The 15,416-nt window shown below is 38.3% G+C and overlaps 3 protein-coding genes across 4 annotated transcripts; 1 reads left to right on the plus strand and 2 right to left on the minus strand.

Annotated features, from left to right (window-relative positions):
• Positions 1-456: 456 nt before the first annotated feature.
• On the minus strand, positions 457-8,387 carry LOC137936509 (chaperone protein dnaJ A7A, chloroplastic-like). Of its 2 annotated transcripts, none has more exons than XM_068781230.1 (8): positions 8,270-8,387; positions 7,428-7,558; positions 4,887-5,028; positions 4,675-4,732; positions 3,012-3,054; positions 1,885-1,933; positions 1,690-1,773; positions 457-1,545 (listed from the first exon to the last, which is right to left on the minus strand). In XM_068781230.1, the coding sequence occupies exons 2-8, from the start codon at positions 7,556-7,558 to the stop codon at positions 700-702; spliced, it is 1,353 nt and encodes a 450-aa protein (XP_068637331.1). In that variant the 5' UTR covers positions 8,270-8,387; the 3' UTR covers positions 457-699. The 2 variants fall into 2 exon arrangements, with proteins under 2 accessions (XP_068637331.1, XP_068637332.1); XM_068781231.1 differs by lacking the exon at positions 8,270-8,387 and adding an exon at positions 7,710-7,739.
• Positions 8,388-8,899: 512 nt separating this feature from the next.
• LOC137936406 (lysine-specific histone demethylase 1 homolog 1-like) lies at positions 8,900-11,708 on the plus strand. Its single transcript, XM_068781053.1, has one exon. It carries the CDS (start codon positions 8,935-8,937, stop codon positions 11,299-11,301), a length of 2,367 nt encoding a protein of 788 aa, XP_068637154.1. The 5' UTR covers positions 8,900-8,934; the 3' UTR covers positions 11,302-11,708.
• A 1,570-nt stretch (positions 11,709-13,278) lies between these two features.
• Positions 13,279-13,683, minus strand: LOC137937175 (uncharacterized mitochondrial protein AtMg00810-like). The gene has a single exon (XM_068782272.1). It carries the CDS (start codon positions 13,681-13,683, stop codon positions 13,279-13,281), a length of 405 nt encoding a protein of 134 aa, XP_068638373.1.
• Positions 13,684-15,416: the final 1,733 nt, after the last annotated feature.

Below are 15,416 nucleotides of genomic sequence, written 5' to 3' on the forward strand. Positions count from 1 at the left end.
AATTCTAACAAAGGACGATATGTTTGATTCCTCATATTCCCCTTCTTGGATCTATTGTGGTTTGTCTAATCATGAATGAGACAAGTATTCAAAACTTCATGATCGATCGATAAACAAGTTAGTGAACTAAAAGACGTCAATTCTCAAAAAAACAAAACCCTTGTTGATAAGGATTATGAAGTCTTTCAAATATTGAAAAATATGCTCATCATCACTCTTAGCACCTCTTAGGCACCATGGCCACCACAGGTAAGTCATCTACTCTTCTTCTTCTTCCGGGATTATTGATCCGAATTGAAAGGGCAACACAGCATAGGAACCCCATTACTGAAGTTGGCCAAGTAGAAAAATCATAGCTAAGATACAGAGTACGGCAACCAGTCCAGAAACAAGGTCGAAGATCAGGGCAAGTAGTGAGAGGAACATCATCAAGCTTACGCTTACATAGAAAACACATCACTGAAAACTCATCCATTCCTTTTCTTTTTTCTTGAATAACTGTGACATTCTTTCCTGAATAGCTATCCGGATAATCAAAAAAAAAATTGTGGCAAATATATTTTACTTTCGGCTCACTAACAAATCTAGTTTTCGAGCTATAAAATTTAACACCCCACCTAGGTGACTCCCGTTTCATGCATTTTACAAATACTCGTTGCCCACCGGACAGGGAAGAATAGACGCCAAAATCAGTGCCCACTACCTTCTGCTGTTGGCAGTCTTGTTCTTGCTTAAGCCGGCAAGCTCTTCGATAAGCTTGCGTTCTTCCGTACTTAATCTCTTTGGAATCTCGACCTGGACACGCACCAACTGGTCTCCCCTTGGATATCTCTTATCAAGAGACGGCACCCCTTTTTTTGCCATAACCAATGTGGTCCCTGGCTGTGTCCCTGCAGGGATTTTAAGATCCACAGTCCCATCTACAGTCGGAACCTTGATTGTTGTCCCTAGGATTGCATCCACATATGAAACCTTGCAAGTGTAGAGAATATTTGTCCCATCACGTTTCAAAACAGAATCTGGCAGGACATCGATAACAACAAACAGGTCCCCTGCCGGACCTCCTCTTCGACCTGCATTCCCTTCTGACCGAACCCTTAATTGGCTACGTGAGTCCACACCTGCAGGAACCTTCAGACTTATCCTCTTTGTTTTTGTAACACGCCCATCCCCTCCACATGTTTTGCAAGGGGTGGATGATTCACCAGTTCCAGCACAGGTGGAGCAGGTCATAACCTGTTGGAAGATGCCCAATGGGGTGCGAGTAGCTGACATGACTTCGCCTTGGCCTCCACAAGTGTTGCATTTGGTTGGCTGAGTCCCAGGCTTAGCACCTGAACCTCCACAGGTCCCACAACTCTCAAGCCTGGTTACTTCTATCTCTTTTTCTGCCCCAAACACTGCTTCTTTGAAATTTAAGACTAGATTGTACCGTTCATCATCACCTCGAACTGGTCGATTTGCAGCCCTTCTACCACCCATTCCGCTCATCCCACCCATTCCTTCAAAGAAGGTTTCAAAGAGATCAAAGGGATTGCTGAAATCCTGCAATTTACATTAAAATCTCCATATTATTAGCTAAACATTAAGAATTGATTAAGTTAAATCAAGAATAAGTTTTACGAAGTTTTTTTTTTTTAAGTTTCAGCTTTTCAGCAAAAATAGGTTTGACTTGGAGAAGAAACTCACCCCCATGCCTCCCATTCCAGCTCCTTTAAGACCAGCTTCTCCGTACTTATCATATAACGATCGCTTCTCATCATCTGACAAGACCTACAGAACAACACCTTTTCTTATCAGAGATCAGAGGTTACATAATATGAAATACTAGCTGAGCATGATGGTTCATATTACTGTAACAGAAAATAATGACATAGGACTAACCTCATATGCATTACTAATCTCCTTAAATTTTTCCTCCGCTCCAGGTTCTCTGAAATGACATATTAGAATTATGCAGATTCAATGAGCAAAAAGTTAAATAATTATGATGACATCGAGAGGAGCCAGTATAAAAAAATTTAGTAAGAAACAGTTAAAATTGAAGGCAAAACGAAAAAATGCAAATATTATAAGGAAATAGATAGACAATGACTCTTCATCAAAAAGGCCAGCAGGCAATTGCTCTTCATTTTGGCCTAACAGGATAAATGCTAAAAGAGAAGGGCAAGTTATGGATACTCTCTGTTGTTAATATCAGCATAGAGTAAGCAGAAGTTTCTTTTTCTCCCCATAGAAAATCTAATAAACAACAGCAACAGAAGTATGATCCATGCCAACACATGTTATTGGATATAAAGTGAAGAGTTCCTCATTCAAAGGTATCAAAAGAAAGGTAAATACATTCATCCCTGAGATAAGAGCCTCCATGTAGGATGCATAAGTTTGAATGATGTTTGTTTTTTAAATATAGTATGTAAAATAAGACATAGCAACAAAACCTAATTTTTTTTATGAGAAACCAAATTTGAAATTTTCAAAAAATCAAAAAAAAAAAAAAAACCTGAATCAGAACAATTTCAAAAGTTGAAAGAATTTGAATATGTATTAAGACCATTTTTCGAATATAAAATTTGTTCATGTACAATCCAAAACATAAAGTCTTTAAATTAGGTTTATATAAAGAACAAGTTTTTACATGTTTAATTAAGCATATAAACAAATGTCACTTGAAAACATGCTCTCTAAATGTTGTGAATTTATTTTCTGTGGATGCATAACTTCAAGCACACCTCAAAAAAGGCCTTCAAAAAAATCGGATTCACTGAGACTATTGACAAGAAAGCATAAAAAAGAAACAAGCAGGTAGCAAAAGAGCTATCATACCAGTTGAAACAAAAAAATATAAAATAATAACACACTCCCATAATACTTACTACGCATTGCCACTGAGACCAGAAAAAAGAAATGGACAGAGAAGAGAGAAGTTTTCATGCTAAAGCATTATCCAAGATCATCAGCAAAAAAAAGGCAAAGCATGTAACAGATAAAAATAACAAGATACAACTCACTTGTTGACATCTGGATGGTAATTCCTAGCAAGCTTCCGATATGCTGGAGATCACAGAAAAATATCAGTAAGTAATCAGGACAATGTATCTCCCATATAGGTAAATAGCAGTGTAGAGTGTGTGTGTGTGTGTGTGTGTGTGTGTGTAGTAGTGTAGAATGTGTGTGTGTGTGTATGTATAGCAGTATAGAGTGTGTGTGTGTGAGAGAGAGAGAGAGAGAGCTAATAATAGCAGATAAACACTGCATCTAAACTACTGCACACAATTTCCATTGGCCCATAAAGAATGTAAGAAAAATCCAATTAGTGTCTCAGATAACATTAAAATAAAAGTAATACACTAATCAACTAATCGCTGGGAACAAGATGTTAGACACCGAATGGATTGAATTGAGTCTTCATCAATATGCAAAAACAATCTATGTTGAAGTTCTGGTTTAAGTTTGTGTATAAGCTTACTACAGGTCCCCTAAATAGGTTCATCATTATCATCATCATGCACCACTAAGAGCCGTCCGGGTGATGCGACTCAGAGGACAGAAGAAAACAGAGAAAGGTCAAAAATACATGAATGGCAATGGTAAGGAAAATCTTGAAAAATAGTGATATGATAATGAAGGAGGACTCTTGTAGCTAAACCAATATAATTATGATGATGCTCTAACATAGATGATAACAACCGTAATTGGGAAGGTTTTGAGATAAGACATTGTCCAACCATGTTAGGGTCAGCCACAAATTGGAGGTAGAAACGCAATCCGACAACAGACAGAAGTGATGGAACATAATGAATGTAGATTTCAGTACCAACCCCAAATTAGTTAGGACAAAGCTCAAACAATGATGACAATGAGCATATCTGGGATAAGGGTGTCTCACCCATGTTGAGGATGAATATAAATTGAAGGTAGAGAGTTAGACTGAAGTAACTTAAACTTTTTATTTGCTTTGAAAGGCATAACAGTCTTTTCCAAAAAAATCACAGCAGTACCTTTAATTCTCAGGGACAACTATACTTCTTTTAAAATTGACAGCAATATTTGCCAGAAGAGATTGATCTAACATGGGGAAAAACAAAAAATGAACACAAGACACCTTGGATCCAAAATAAAAAGGAACAAGAGAAAGTACTCATTATCAATTCCTCACTTAAAATAAAAAAATAAATATTTTTTTTCCTTTGAATGACTTAATATTAAAAAAAATCAACGTAATAAGTGCTTCACATAATCCTAAAAAATACTGAATTCATCTTCTTATGGTCACAACTTGGTCCCAACAAATTCAACCATAAATTCATCCTAATCGAGGCCTTTTAGAGGACTCAAATTGGACTCAAATCTATAAAAAGTAAAAATAAAAATGACACCTGAATTATGTCTAAATTTTTTCAGCCTCTATTGACACAGATAAATATCCTTTCATGATTCATTTTAAAAAGGACCTGCAGGGTGTACCTGAACTAAGTTATAATATTTTTCTATAACATCAAAACCAAAATCCACTAACAAAATTTATTTTTTAAAAGAAAACACAAGAAAGCAGAACAACTGAAAATGACAGTTAAGAGTTGAGTAATAATATGACCAAAGAAAGGAGTTCTATCAAAAGAATTAAAGCACAGAATGTGTGACAACACGAAGGGGCAAGAAGCTAGTACATACCACTTTTTATGTCAGATTTACTAGCATTTTGTGACACTCCAAGGACAGAATAGTAGTCCTGTTGGTGATAAAACAAAACGAATTTTGAGAATAGCAGAGAAATATCATGACAATAAAATCATTTCTAGAAAATCAGCATAAAGACAATAATTAAAAGGTGTTACCCTTCAAAAGAAAAAAAAACTGTTAAAAATAAGAATGTCTGTGCTCACACTGTCAGCTCTGACAATGAGCCGTGATCCCCTGTGTCGATGAGAGTTCACAGATGATCCAGTATTAAATAGTGCACATATGGAATCTTGTGTAAGTAAGCTCGAATATGACGATGCCACAAACTTTTCTTTGCCTGAATTCCTGCATGTTCAATATCATGATACGATTATCACAATGACCATGAAATTCATACAGCAGCTAAACCTATAAACTTAAACAAACACAGTAGTAGTTTAATAGTCACAGAAACGCAAGAGAAAAAGCGAACAGAGAAACTGTAGACGGCACTTAGAAGCATTCACTACTAAAAAAAGCACTCCTAGAGAAACCACGGAACCAAGAATTTTGAACTTGTAACCTGGGATGAACAGTTAAGTATACGCAACAATAACTAAAACTACAATTAGCCTTGGTCTGAGGCTGGAGAACTTGATCAGAACAGCCCATTCACAAACACTTTGTCAGGGATCATGAGCAAGAGTTCATTATCTGGGATTAAAATTCTTTCTACCATTATTTGTTCCTCAGAGATACTTCCTCATTGATCTTCGTTAGGTCGAATTATTGGCAAATGCTATATTCCAGAATCAAGTTTTTTTTTATAGAATTATGTCTTACTATATGGATATAAATCGCCGTAGTATAAGAATGATTGAAAATATAGTTGTTGCTGCCAATTAACTAAAAAGTAGAACTTCTCATCTTTGGTTTCCTTACTTTACAAACAAGCAAAATGTAAATGCTACTATCTGCATTTCAACATTTCAAAAAATAAATATAAATGCTGTTATCTGCTGCAATATATATGCTTGCTGATAAGGCCAGGGGAAATTCATTCCCCTTAGTTTTAGGGTGTTAGCCTTCTTCTCTAGCTGAGTTCCTGTTCACTTGGTTTCATTCCACTCCAAAATAAATGAGAGCCTTTGTGGTCTCTCAGTATCCGTGCTCAAATTTTCAGGATCTAGGAGGAGATCAGTAAAAGAATCATGAAAAGGAATTGTGGCTCACGAATATTAAGGTGGTAGGGAGAGACTTAATCACCGGAGGGCAATAGGCATAACAACACTACATAACATGCATCAAGCAATACATATTGGATTTTTCGTGACATTACATTACAAACCTCTTAGCATCTGTCACACTGTAATGTTGATATTAATACATAATATTTGATACATCTATAACTCATACATTACAAGGGGGTGCCTCACAGATTACCTAATGTGAAAAATCCAAGACATATCCAGTTTTTTACAACCTGAAACATTTTTTGAATCCAAACCACCCTGGACTTTATGGACAACCTAAACCGTATTGCTTTATTTTCTAACAGCCAGCTTCCTATTTCCCCAAACTGAAATTGCCTAAACACGAGTACTTAAAGCTGAACTCTGATGATTACTCCCAACATAATCTAGGCCTCGGAAGCACAGGGTCAACAAAAAACTCTGAGAAGTCCACTTTTCTGCCCCTATGGATGGCTGACCGCTTTGGTGCTGGTAAATTGAGAAAATCTTCTCATGTAAGTCTTTTGAAAAAAGATGCAGCCCAGTTCATCTATTACTCTGAAACGAACTATCTGAGACATGCAGGTATGCCAAGTTAATTAAATAAGAGTTACAGATTAAGAATGAACAACCATGTGATCCAGCTCCAGGGCCTCATTACATAAGCAAGTGAGATTGTGCCCTTAATTAGGTAGAGCTAGTAGTTCATGCACTAACACTAAGTTCCCTTTCTTCCTGGAAAGACCTAGCAAGTACAAGCAGGAGAAAAGTGTCAATCACGAATTGTCAAGATCCAACCCTTAAAATCCATTTTTACTTGTCAAGGCTACTTTACCATGCAGCATGCATTGTTCAAATGCAACAAATATGCCGTGCTCCCAAACCCTTCAAAATTGTGTTGTAACCAACTTGGTTTTTTTAGGAGTGACTTCTATTAGAACGGAATTTACTGGTACCTCCTTTAGTACTGAACCCTACCCTAAACTGAAGACCTAGTCCACCTATGCAAGATCAAAGCCTTGAACTCATCCTTATCAAATCCACTCTATTGCACCACAATTGCTTTCACAGGGAACTTAGCAAGTTTCTCAAGCAGTAAGAAGCCCTGCTATGGACCTTCAAATCACAGTGTCTGTGTCATCTTGTTCATCCAAATGACAAAAAATAAATCATTTTTAACATTTTTGGGGCATATCAATAGGGGTTTCTGATAAGTTCCCTCATTATTCTTGTCTCTCCCATTTTTGTATTACAGTTTCTGTGGATATCAAAGCCACTCAATCACCATTTCTAATAATAAAATAAAAATTAAAAGAAAAACTATACCTTACCAGATGGCTTTCTCCAATTAAGTTGGCAGTCATCATGTACTTGCCAATATATTAACTTTCTTAATGATATTGCCAGCGTAAAATTCAAACACAAGTGGTACCAAATTCAAAAATGACAATGAAACGGAACCAATATTAGTGGCATTAAACTACAAGGGAGATATCAAGTCATGTTCCTTTAGGTTGTTCTAGAAATACTTACCCAAGTTGGGAAATAAGAAAATTATTTGTTTCATAACATCCTGCAGGTCGTGCTGATGAAGATCTTAACATCACATGAGGCCGAATTCCCCATTGAGCAACCCACGTACCTCCACAAGGTACAATTGCCATCTAATATATTCATGTGGAAAAAGGAAGTAGAAATAAGAGTAATGTAACAGCGTGTCAAGTGAAACAGGATACGTTTTGTATATATATAGAATATGCTCATCAGCACAAATCACAAGCTAAAATAATTAAAAAAAAAAATCCTCCATTTTACAAGATGATATCAAGAGCATTTTACTCCAACGAAGATAGAATTGACAGCTTCAATCGAAATGAGAAGCCTTTTGATATCCTGCAATTACAAACGCAAGAGATATTTACACTATTTTATGTTTTAAGCAACCATGTAGTTCTCCCAATAAATACAATTTTAGATGGAAATCAATTTTCCGGTTCACAGTTCAATGAAACCGTTGCGAGAACTCCCACCAATCAAAACCTATTCTCACCCATTGAGAGTATGGTTATCACACTGAAAGCAATAAGAGTAAATTCCATCCCAAGGTACTCGCATAAAAGAAACAACTACGCACACATCTTCGTACCACAGGAACCAAAAGCTCAAACGAGCTGAGGCATTCCAAATTTCCAACAAGACGTAGAACAATGATACAAAGAGACCATTTTTTGAAGCTACTCGTGGTAAAACCCCTATAAACCATGTGAAAAATATCAAGTATGGGAGAGTAAGAAGAGCACATCAGAAAATTTTTCAGGTAATTTGCAGTTTCGGTTTAATGACACATTCGAGTTTTAATGAAGGAGAAGACAGACCTTTACGTGGGTATTTGTCTTTTCCTATGTGTGTCTCCCTTTTGCAGTAGGAAGCTCGGTTGTTCAAGGAGTCGCGGGAAAGGACGCCCTCGGCGCCTTTCAGTCTCGGAGTCGAGATGAGGCTGCAACGAGAGAAGAGAGAGAGTCTAAGGGTGGTCTTACCGTAAGACTATATACTCCACCAGAAAAGCGGTTGTGTGAATCACACGAGTGTGGCATCTCCAGTAGTTTCTCAGCTCTCACGTGCTCAGTTTCCCTCCTACCAAGTCAATTCAATGGTTCGAGTCGACTCGCAAAGCGTCATGTCTTTATTGGATTGGACCGAGTCAAGCGTAGAAGTGGGTAGGTTTGGCCCACCCATCGCTGTAGATATTGCTCTGAACTAGGATATGGGATTAAGATTAAAAGGTCCAACCGATTTCGGCCCAACCCAGGTTTCATTTGGATGATTTACCTGTTGCGCATGGCCCCTAAAAACTGTTAAAATTACCAAAAGCCTGGTAGTTACATAAATATTTTAAATTTAAAATATTTTTCTAAAAATAAATACTAATAATTTTACTCTAATGGCAGACGAAAGGCGTAATAAACCCTACAGTGTCTATTACACATGGCAGCGAGCTCAGAAAAGCGGTACTCTTTCAAAACTTGAAATCACTCCTGCCATGGAGGCCACCCCCTCCACCTCCACTGCCGCCGTGGCGGAAACCCACCTCCTTCCTGATCCTTCTACCTCTGCGGAAAGCCACCTCCCAGACCCTTCTCTCCCGCTCGAAAGCCACCTCCTAGAAGATTCCCCGCAGACAACGGATGATGCTCCGACTCCGACCAGAAAACGCCGCCGCCGGAAAAAGCAGTTCCCGGAGATGGTTCCCTCAGCAACCACGATAACGGGTCTCCGGGTCCTCCGTCCGCAGCCAAAATCCGACATTTATGACGAGAAATTGATGGACGAGCTCATCCGGCTACAGGTCAACGATAATCTCTCGCCCACCAGATCTCGGCGGAGAAGCCTCGCGAAGGAGCTCGACGTCGAAGCCCTTATTTCTATCTCCGTCGGGTTCCCTGTTGATTCCCTCACGGAGGAAGAGATTGAAGCTAACGTGGTTCCTATCATCGGGGGGGCTGACCAGGCCAACTACATCGTCGTCCGAAACCATATTCTGGCCAGATGGAGGTCGAATGTGTCAGTGTGGTTGACCAAGGACCATGCCATGGAATCTATTCGCTCGGAGCACCGGCGATTGGTCACCGTGGCGTACGATTTTCTGCTCCTCCACGGGTACATCAATTTTGGCCTCGCGCCGGCAATAAAGGAGGTCAATTGGGACGGTCCCACTCGAGCGAACGTGGTAATCGTCGGAGCGGGTATTGCAGGGCTTTCCGCAGCCCGCCACCTTCGCTCGCTTGGTTTTAAGGTTGTAATCGTGGAGGGCAGGACGCGCCCCGGCGGTCGGGTTTTGACTCGTAAGATGGAGGGAGATGGGGTTGTTTCTGCTGCCGATCTTGGTGGGTCTGTTCTTACTGGCATCAATGGTAACCCATTGGGCGTATTGGCAAGGCAGCTGGGGTTTCCTCTCCACAAGGTACGTGATAAATGCCCTCTTTATCTTCCTAGTGGGAAAGCAGTCGACCTGGACATGGATAATCGCGTCGAGTATTCATTTAATAAGCTCTTAGACAAGGTCTGTAAGCTTAGGCAAGCCGTGTCCGACGAGGTGAAAGCAGTGGATATGTCGCTAGGGACTGCATTAGAAACTTTCAGGCAAGTTTACCGAGTTGCTGAGGACCCAGAAGAACGAATGCTGTTAAACTGGCATTTAGCAAATTTAGAATATGCTAATGCTTCATTACTGTCAGATGTATCGCTGGCATTTTGGGACCAGGATGATCCATATGAAATGGGCGGTGACCATTGTTTCATTCCTGGGGGAAATGGAAGATTTATTCGTGCCCTTGCAGAGAATCTTCCCATATTTTATGGGAGAACAGTGGAAACCATAAAGTATGGTGCGGATGGGGTTATGGTTACAGCAGGAGGACAGGTTTTCCGTGGCGATATGGCTTTGTGTACAGTCCCACTGGGCGTGCTCAAGAGGGGTTCCATCAAATTTGTCCCTGATCTTCCAAAGGCAAAACAGGAGGCAATTGAAAGATTAGGTTTTGGTTCACTAAATAAGGTTGCAATGTTATTCCCTTATGATTTCTGGGGTGGAGGGCTTGATACATTTGGCCATTTAACTGAGGATTCAAGTAAGCGAGGTGAGTTCTTCTTGTTTCATAGCTATACATCTGTGTCAGGAGGTCCTCTTTTGGTAGCTTTGGTAGCAGGAGAATCAGCTATTAAGTTTGAAATGGTGTCTCCTGTGGAGTCTGTGGAAAGGGTTTTGCAAATATTGAGAGGTATTTTTGGGCCAAGAGGGATTGAAGTTCCTCAACCAATACAGGTAGTTTGCACCCGCTGGGGAAAAGACAGGTTCACCTATGGTTCCTACTCTCATGTAACTGTAGGGTCCAGTGGGGATGACTATGATACTTTGGCAGGGTGCGTTGGAGATGGTAGGGTCTTTTTCGCTGGTGAGGCCACAAATCGACGGTATCCTGCAACTATGCATGGCGCTTTTCTAAGTGGCCTGAGGGAAGCAGCAAATATATCCAGAATGGCAAAAAAGAGGTCTTTGTTTTCATTAGCAGGGGAAGACATCAAAGATGAAAATTTAGATTTGCATAATCTTTTTGAGAAATCTGATTTGTCATTTGGAAGTTTCTCAGTTCTGTTTGATCCCAAATCTTCCCAACCGGATTCTGTTTCACTTCTGCGAGTTAAGCTTTGTGGGAAAACATTGGAATCAGGTCCACTCTATCTTTACGGGTTGATCTCAAGAAAGCAGGCGACGGACTTGGCTGATATTAAGGGTGATGAGGATGGACTGAGGATGTTGTACAATAAATTTAAGGTGAAGTTAGTTGGAAGGAAGTGTTTAGGAAGCGAAGGAGAAGCTGTTATAGCAAACTTGAATACTGCTAAATGATAACAGCTTGGCAATCATAAAAGAGTTCTATAGGAATTAAGTGTAAAATCAGAAGTAGAAACATAAAACTGCACCAACTCTATACTTTTAGCCACTTTTAAGAGTTCCTTGTTTGAAAGAACTCACAGAGAGAGATTTTACTTTTTACTGGTGGGTACTCGATATTCATTGAATTCCTGTATTAAAATGGCATTTATAATTTCACGAAGTACATCCCTGTTGGCAAGTTTAACAATTCTGGCTGGTATAGACCTGTAAATCTGTCATTTATGTAAACTATTGAGGTGGTTAACTGATAGCAGAACTTAAGTTGGCTTTGCAACCGGTGTAATGTGTAATCAGTGGCGAAATGAGCCCCGGCTTTTTATCTCATTTTAGTATTGAAATGTTAATGTAAATTTTATTTCATTTAACCCTGTCATATTACTATTGATCTGTTTGACAGTCAGTTCTTTTTGGCAAGCTTGCAGAATATTTGCTTCATGGTGTGATTGGTTTTAATAGTTGTGTTTTGGTTAATGTAGTTTCTGTAACATTATATGAGAGATTTCATCAATGTCAACCTTGTTACATTGTCTTTGACATTCATTCCAGCAGACACATGGAGATTGGAACTCCATGATGAATGGCGCTGGTTCTGTCCAATGCAGAGACATGGCTCAGAAAATCTCAGGGGTAGAAGCCCCACACATGGAGATTGGAACTCCAAGATGTATGGCGCTGGTTCTGTCCAATGCAGAGACATGGCTCAGAAAATCTCAGGGGTAGAAGCCCCAGTTGTGTGGCTAACCCATACAACAAGAAAGCACTCGTCTGTGTAGGTCTGTAGGCGTAGCTCCAAATGGAAGAAAGTGAATTGATGTGAGGAAAATGAAGTAGGCAGCAATTAATGAGATTCAGGTTTTCATTATGATTTCGATTTGTACCATCCATGTCTCTCCGGTATCTTCATCTTTTCCAAAAATTTTACCTTTTCAACCATAAGCATTGTTTCTTTTCACCAATTGAACAAACACGTCTGTGTTATTTCAATCGGTTTAGCTGTACTATACAAACCCTCATATTCACCATTCAATCATGACAAATCGGTTTTACTATTGCTCCAATAAGAAACTCCTTTCTTCTTTCTCTTTCCCTCTTTTCTTCTATAGCTAAGTTCTGTCTTTCCATTTCTTCTCTTCTCCTCTCACACTCTTCTTTGTTCGAGGTCCTAATCATGGGATCCTCAATTCAATACATATAAATTGTGGTAGAATGAGCAAGGTAAAGACAGATATCCCATGAAGTTGGATTTGATGAAAAGCTGATAAAAACAAAATACTAATGGACGTTGAATCAGAGGATAAATTTTTCGATAATGTATTGATAAACAAACAGTCTATATAAATAGACTAATACACAATTGAAAACAACTAAAAATAGACACAACAGGCACGATCTAACGTGCAAAACAAACTTACTTAACAAAGTAAACTGAAACTGACACTCTTAAAAACTAGGACAACTAGTCTTAATTTAGAAATTAATAATTTTCTCAACAATCATTCCCTTAAACTGATGTTCCTGACATAACATTCAGTTTAATAAGAGTCAAACTTTGAAGCGCCATCCCTCAAATTGAATCATTTGAAATGCAAACACCAAGTAGCTTCATGATATTTTGAAATGCATGAAACTTGAGAGGCTTGGTTAGAATATCAGCAATCTGTTTTTACTTCTGCAGTAAATAAGATTAATGACTCCGTCATTGGTGAGATTCCTCAAGAAATGATACTTCACATCTATATGTTTGCTACGACCATGTAAAACTGGATTTCTTGAAAGCCTTATTGCTGAACTGTTGTCACAATAAATGTGAGTAAGTCCATCCTCCTTAAAATACAGCTCTTTAAGGATTTTCTTTAGCCAAATAGTTTGACAAGTACAAGCTGTTGCAGCAACAAATTCAACTTAAGTGGATGATAATGTGACAATAAGTTACTTCTTTGATGACCATGAAACAGCTCTTGTCCCCATCATGAAAACATACCCAGATGTGCTTTTTCGATCATCTGAATCTCCTACATAATCACTATCTATAAAGCCAAACAGATTTGACTTTTCTCCATTCTTGTAGAATAGCCCAAACTCCTTAGTACCTTGCAAATAACGGATTTGTTTGTAAAGAGTGTCATCAACCTTTTTTCTTCTATTATCTTTGTTTAGCTTCATACCAAACTCAGATGGAGTATTTATAGGATTACAATCCTTGATTTGAAACCTGTCCAAGATTTCTCGCACAGACTTCTTTTGAGAAATAAAAATTCCAGTAGAAGACTGCACCACTTCTATGCCAAGAAAATAATGCATCAAGCCAAGATCAAACATCTCAAATTCAGCCATCATGGGTTTCCAGTTTAGATTAAATCATCTACATATAAATAAACAAGCAGCATCTTTCCTCAATCTTCAATTTTTATAAAAAGTGTATATTCATAAGGACATTTCTGAAATTCTTCCTTCAAAAAATAAGTTTCTATATGATTATACCAAGCCCGTGGAGTTTGTTTTAATCCATATAGAGTTTTCTTTAACTTATACACTTTATGTTCATTGCCAAGTTTTACATAACTAGAAGGTTGATCGATAAATACCTCTTCTTTCAAATCTCCAAGGAGGAATGCTAATTTCATATCCAATTGGAAGATAACCCATGATTTTTGAGTTGTCATAGCAATCACCAATCTGATTGTAACATGCCTTGCAACTGGAGCAAAGACTTTTTTATAATCAATACCAAACTCCTACTTGTTGCCCTTAGCTACCAAGTGTGTCTTGTGTTTGTCAACCTCACCATTCCCCTTAAGCTTTGTCTTGTAAACCCACTTTATACCAATTGTCTTTTGCCCTTTTGGAAGATCACATAACTCTCATGTATCATTTTTTTCAATGGTTGTAATTTCAACATTCATAGTATTTCTCCATTTTTATTCTTTGACGGCCACTTCAAAAATGGTAGGATCACAATCTGAGAACAGAGAAAAATGTGTAAGTGGGTCATCACCTTGGTCAACTCCAGTTACTTCATAATCAGTCATCCATGTTGGTCTTCTTCGAACACGTTGAGGTCTTTGTGATTCAGCTGCATGTGGGCTTTGATCAGTTGGAACATTTTGAGTGATTTTCTCTTCTTGTTCATTCTTCAAAATCTGCTGGAATACTTTCTTTAACACCATGTTGATTCCATGACTAGGTGTCTTTTTCATCAAATACAACATCACGGCTGATGACAATTTTCATGGTGCTAGGATTGAATAGTTTGTAGACTTTTGACTTATCACTAACACCAAGAAAAATGCATTTTTCTCCCTTGTTATCTAGCTTCCTCCTCTTCTCACTTGAAATATGGGCATAGGCAATACACCCAAAAATCCGGAAATAATCTACAACAGTTTCTTTCCGCTCCATGCTTCCTCTGGTAGCATATTTCGAACAACAAGTATGGGACTTTTGGTCAATATATGGATGTTCCAATTAACTGCTTCAGGCCAGAAATTTTTTAAAATGCCACTTGTAGTCAAAAAGTTTCGTACCATATTCATAATAGTGTGATTCTTCCTCTCGCATACACCATTTTGTTGGGGTGTATAAGCTGATATAAGTCGTCTCTTGATTCCATAGTTCTAAAAAAAAATTACAAATTCATGTGAGTTATATTCTCCACCACGATCCGTGCGAAGAACTTTTATTGGATTGCCAACTTCTTTCTCAACAAGCGCTTTATAGCTTTTAAAAGCTACAAAGGCTTTATATTTTTCTTGTAAAAAATAAACTCATATCTTACAACTATAATCATCAATAAAAGTAATGATATATCTTTTATCTCCATTAGAATATGGTGTTATTGGCCACAAATGTTAGAATGAACAAGCTCCAATGCTTTCTTCGCTCTCCAAGATTTTTCTTGTAGAAATTAATTACGGTGTTGTTTGCTAACAACACATTATTCACAAACTTTAGAATAAATTGTAATTTGAGGAAGCCCCGTCACCATGTTCTTTTGTTGTAGTATTTTCAATCCGTCAAAATTCAGATGCCCATAACAAAAGTGTCATAGCCATGCCTCATCTTTTAAT

The sequence above is a fragment of the Aristolochia californica genome, unplaced genomic scaffold (assembly GCF_029961685.1).
Source record: "Aristolochia californica isolate CCGP_79_NKW_82.1479 unplaced genomic scaffold, dmAriCali1.0.hap1 SCAF_7, whole genome shotgun sequence".
Taxonomy (NCBI): Eukaryota; Viridiplantae; Streptophyta; class Magnoliopsida; order Piperales; family Aristolochiaceae; genus Aristolochia; species Aristolochia californica.

What these genes read in the sequence shown, in the direction of transcription:
- LOC137936509 (XM_068781230.1), bottom strand. Translation starts at nt 7,558, where the DNA reads ATGGCAATTGTACCTTGTGGAGGTACGTGGGTTGCTCAATGGGGAATT. An exon ending in AGATTAGTAATGCATATGAG is followed by an intron (nt 1,774 to 1,884) that starts GTTAGTCCTATG and finishes GTTGTTCTGTAG; the next exon opens with GTCTTGTCAGATGATGAGAA. An exon ending in CTGGAATGGGAGGCATGGGG is followed by an intron (nt 1,546 to 1,689) that starts GTGAGTTTCTTC and finishes TGTAAATTGCAG; the next exon opens with GATTTCAGCAATCCCTTTGA.
- LOC137936406 (XM_068781053.1), top strand. Translation starts at nt 8,935, where the DNA reads ATGGAGGCCACCCCCTCCACCTCCACTGCCGCCGTGGCGGAAACCCAC.
- LOC137937175 (XM_068782272.1), bottom strand. Translation starts at nt 13,683, where the DNA reads ATGGCTGAATTTGAGATGTTTGATCTTGGCTTGATGCATTATTTTCTT.